The 3,679-nt window shown below is 71.5% G+C and overlaps 2 protein-coding genes across 2 annotated transcripts in view; one reads left to right on the forward strand and one right to left on the reverse strand.

Annotated features, from left to right (window-relative positions):
- The window catches only part of MIP (major intrinsic protein of lens fiber), a 7,991-nt gene extending 6,753 nt beyond the window's left edge, over positions 1–1,238 (reverse strand). The window contains exons 1-3 of the mRNA XM_085319566.1: positions 1,164–1,238; positions 139–249; positions 1–48 (exon numbers count right to left, since the gene is read on the reverse strand). Coding sequence (XP_085175692.1) covers positions 1–48; positions 139–249; positions 1,164–1,178 — 174 coding nt within the window. The 5' untranslated portion in view covers positions 1,179–1,238. The remainder of the gene's footprint in view (positions 49–138; positions 250–1,163) is intronic.
- Positions 1,239–2,632: 1,394 nt separating this feature from the next.
- Positions 2,633–3,679, forward strand: part of RBMS2 (RNA binding motif single stranded interacting protein 2) — an 8,984-nt gene continuing 7,937 nt past the window's right edge. Inside the window, exon 1 of the mRNA XM_085319556.1 lies at positions 2,633–2,743. Within this exon, the coding sequence (XP_085175682.1) occupies positions 2,633–2,743 (111 nt within the window). The remainder of the gene's footprint in view (positions 2,744–3,679) is intronic.

Consider the following 3,679-nt stretch of genomic DNA (forward strand, 5'->3'; position numbering starts at 1 on the left):
GAAGATCTCCCAGCCCAGGGCCTGCCCCGGCGTCCCCGCAGCGCTCACCTGCCGCAGAGCCCGGCCTCAGCACCCCACCGCTGCGGGGGGGGGGCCCGTTGTCCGGGCCGGGGGCCGGGGGGCCGGGGCTGCGCTCACCCCGGTGACGAGGCCGGTGTTGTCCGGCAGGGCCAGGCGGGCCGCGGCGGTGCCCAGGAGGGCTCCCGCGCACTGGGCCAGCAGCCCGGTGGCCCCGCGCAGGGCGCCCAGCTTGCGGGTGCACAGCAGGGCCAGGGTGAGCGCCGGGTTGGCCTGGGGCGCCCCGAGGCTGCAGGCCAGCCCCCCCGGCCACCAGCCCCCCGGCCAGCGCCGGCGCCAGGGGCCCGGGGGCTGCCGAGGTGCCCAGCACTACCCCCACGAAGACCATGGTCGCTGCTGCTTCCGCCAGCATCCCCCGCCAGAAGCAGCCGCTCCGCGGCTCCTGGGGGCACAGGGGGTCCGGGTGTCACCGCGGCCAGCGCCATGGTGATGGGGGCACATGGCAACGGGGCACCGTGGTGACCACAGCCGTGGCGGTGGGGCACCCCGGCGATGGGGCACCACCGCGAGCGGGTATCATGGCGATGGGGAGCCACAGAGAGAGGAACCATAGGGACAGGGTACCACAGCTGTGGGGGAGCCTCGGCAGCGGGATGCTGCGGTGACTGGAGCCACCATGATGGGGGTGCCGTGGCGATGGGGAACCGTGGTGACAGGGATCCTCGGTGACCGGGGACCCCCGGGTGGTGGGGAGTCAGGATAACGGGGCGCTGCAGTGGTGGGGAGCACAGTGCTAGGGCACCACGGTGACGAGATGCTGTGGCGATGAGGGGTGCCATGGCAATGGGGAGAGGTACTGTGGCAACAGGGTCACCATGGCAACAAGGGCACCATGGCAACCATCCTCGGTCAGGTACCACAGTAACAGCTGCCACGGCAACAGGGGGGAGCCCTGGCAATGGGGGGCCAGGCGCCCCAGCGTGGAGATGGGGGCTGCATGGACAGGGCACATGGGCCCCCCCAGAGCCAGGGGATGCAGGTGAGGGTCTGGGCCAGGGTCTTCCTTCGTGTCCTGTCCCTGGCGAGGAGGGACCCTGGGCACTGGCCTGGGACAGCCAGGGGCCGCGCGGCTTGCAGAGCCTTACCTCCCCGCTGGCCATGGCACAGCTGCAGTGTCGGGAGGAGGGGACGGAGGATGCCTGGGGCGGGGGCTCCTCCTGCGTCCCCCCTCCCCCTGGTGCTGCAGCCCCTRGTTTGGGGGGGGAGCCAGGAAGGATCTCTGTAGGAGGGAAGGGGCTGAGGCTGGGGCAGGGCCCTGACACCTGGAGATGCTGCTGGCACCATGGCAACAAGCAGGGACCCTTTGGGGTGTTGCCACGACAACCAGCACCATGAGGATGGGAGATGAAAGAGGGGTGAGAGATGAAGGACGGGATGAAAGGCACGGGGAGGTGGAGGGCGCCGGGGAAGGCGCCTGCCCACGGAGGGGGGAAGGGGCCCTGGGAGCCAGCCCCTGTTATACACTTGCGTGACAAGCGYGTCGTTCTCAGCTGGGGCTGCGACAATCCCCGCTGTGCCCGTGCCCCACACAGGCCTACAGCAGAGGGCTCAGGCAGCCCAGGGGGAGTCTGGGAATGGGGGCAGCTGCCCCTCTGCCCCACAGACTGCTGGGTGCTGGCAGCCCCTGCCAGCTCAGCAGGCCCCGGCCCCCGCTCACGTGCTGTGAGTCAGCRGAGCTTTAGTGCCAAAGGCCCTGGCTCAGCACGGGGCGGGGGCGTCCCCCCGCGGGCCGCGCGCCTGCCGCTCGCCCCGGCCCTGCTGACGGCCTGCAAAGAGCCAGAACAATCCCTGCTGAGCATGCTGCGCCCAAAGGGCCCGCGCCCGCCCCGCCGCCGGGGCACCCGCACGGGGACAAGCACGGGCATGCGCCCTGCAGGCACACGGGGGGGGGGGCTGCTGCCCCACACTGGGGCAGCCGAGGCCCTGGAGGAGCCCAGGGAGGGGCCTGGTGTGGGGCAGAGCGAGGCAGCCACTGACCCCCCCAGCCCCGCTGTCCTGAACCCGGGCTGAACATGGGCTGGGCCGGACATAGCTGGAGGGGGCCTTACCCTGCCCCACRGAACCCCTGAGGGACCACCCTGTCCTGCCTCTGCCCCACAGAACCCCCTCCCAGGGAWCACCTTCTTCTGCTCCTGCCCTACAGAGTCATTGTTGGGGGTCCCCCGTGTCCTGCCCCTGTCCCACAGAGTGCTCTCCATGGACTCTTCCCTGCCCCACAGACCCCCACCCCCCCAGAGACTGCCGTGTCCTGCCCTTGCCCCACAGATCACCCCCTCGAGGGACCCCCCGTCCTGCCCCTTCCCCAAAGACCTGCTAGTCTATCCCTGCCCCACAGAACCCCCTCTCCGATGTCCTGTCCCTGCCCCAGAAACATCCTCTGGGGACCCGCCATCCTGTCCCTGCCCCACAGAGTCCACCCTTCGCTAGTCTCCCCATAACTGCCACCAGGCCCCCCCCCCCGCGTCACCCGAGATGCCAACATGGCGGCGCCCAAGCCGCCTTCAGCGGCAGGGCGGAAGGAGGCGGTGTCACGCGACGCGGGGGGGGTGCCAAGATGGCGGGGAGGGAAAGCAGCCGAGGGCACGTGACCGGCGGATCCAAAATGGCCGCGCCCATGGTGCGGGCGGCGCGGGGCAGCGCGGCGCTGCAGGCCGCCCCGCGGAGGGTAATGGCGGAGGGGGCGGGGCTCCAAGGGGCGGGGCGGGGCCTAAAGGAGCCGCGCTTAAAGGGGCCGCGCGTGAGGGCGGGGCGCGGCACGGGGCAGCCTTGGGGGCCGTTGTGSCCGCTCGACCCCACGGCTCTCCCCATGGGGTGGCACTGGCATCGGCGCGGCAGCCCTGTGGGGACAGCGCGGGCCCTCTGCACCCTGCCATGGTGTCCACAGGCCCCCGCCCCAGGCGCATGGGGCCACCGACAGCAGGGCCCGGTGGTCGCTGGACCCTGTGTGGCTCCTTGCCCCATGGGGCTCCTTCGCTCCCAGCTGGTTCCCCCCCCCCCCGGGGCCCCCTGTCTCTGGGGGGGGGAATGACGACAAATAAACTTGAAACCAGCKTGACCTCCTGTGTGGCTCCAGTGGGCTCCCCACGGGGTCTGTCCCTGTGGGAGGCCCCACAGCAGCATGGGGCAGACCCACTGCCCCGAGGTCGGTGGGAGGGGGCACGTTGACTCCCCCCGCTTCCTGCTGCCTGCTCCAGGCCYGGTTTTGCCCCTCTCTGGCCTAGAGGCACCTGGGTCCCACCTCCACCTGCCTGGCTCCACCCTGGCTGCAGGGAAAACCTGTCCCAGAGCCCGGATCTGGAACAGGGCCTGGCAAACCCGGGGGGGGGGGGGGGTCCCTCTGCCTGAGTGCAGCGAGGGGGCTGGGGCATCCCCAGCCAGCTGGCGGCTCAGGCTGAGGGCGAGGYGGGGGCTTGAGGAGTGCTGCCAGCCCTCCAGCCCCTCCTGCTCCCCCGTCCACACTGGGGCCRTGCTCCAGCCAGGGAGGGCGAAGCTGGGGGGTGGGGGGGCGACCCCCTGCTTTCACCTCCAGTTGGCTGCCCTGGGAAGCCTGGCGCTCCAGGAAGCTCAGCAGGGTCGGCCCCGTCCTGGCATGGATGGGTGA

Source organism: Rhea americana, unplaced genomic scaffold (genome assembly GCF_003343005.1).
Source record: "Rhea americana isolate MKP2758 unplaced genomic scaffold, rheAme1 scaffold_598, whole genome shotgun sequence".
Taxonomy (NCBI): Eukaryota; Metazoa; Chordata; class Aves; order Rheiformes; family Rheidae; genus Rhea; species Rhea americana.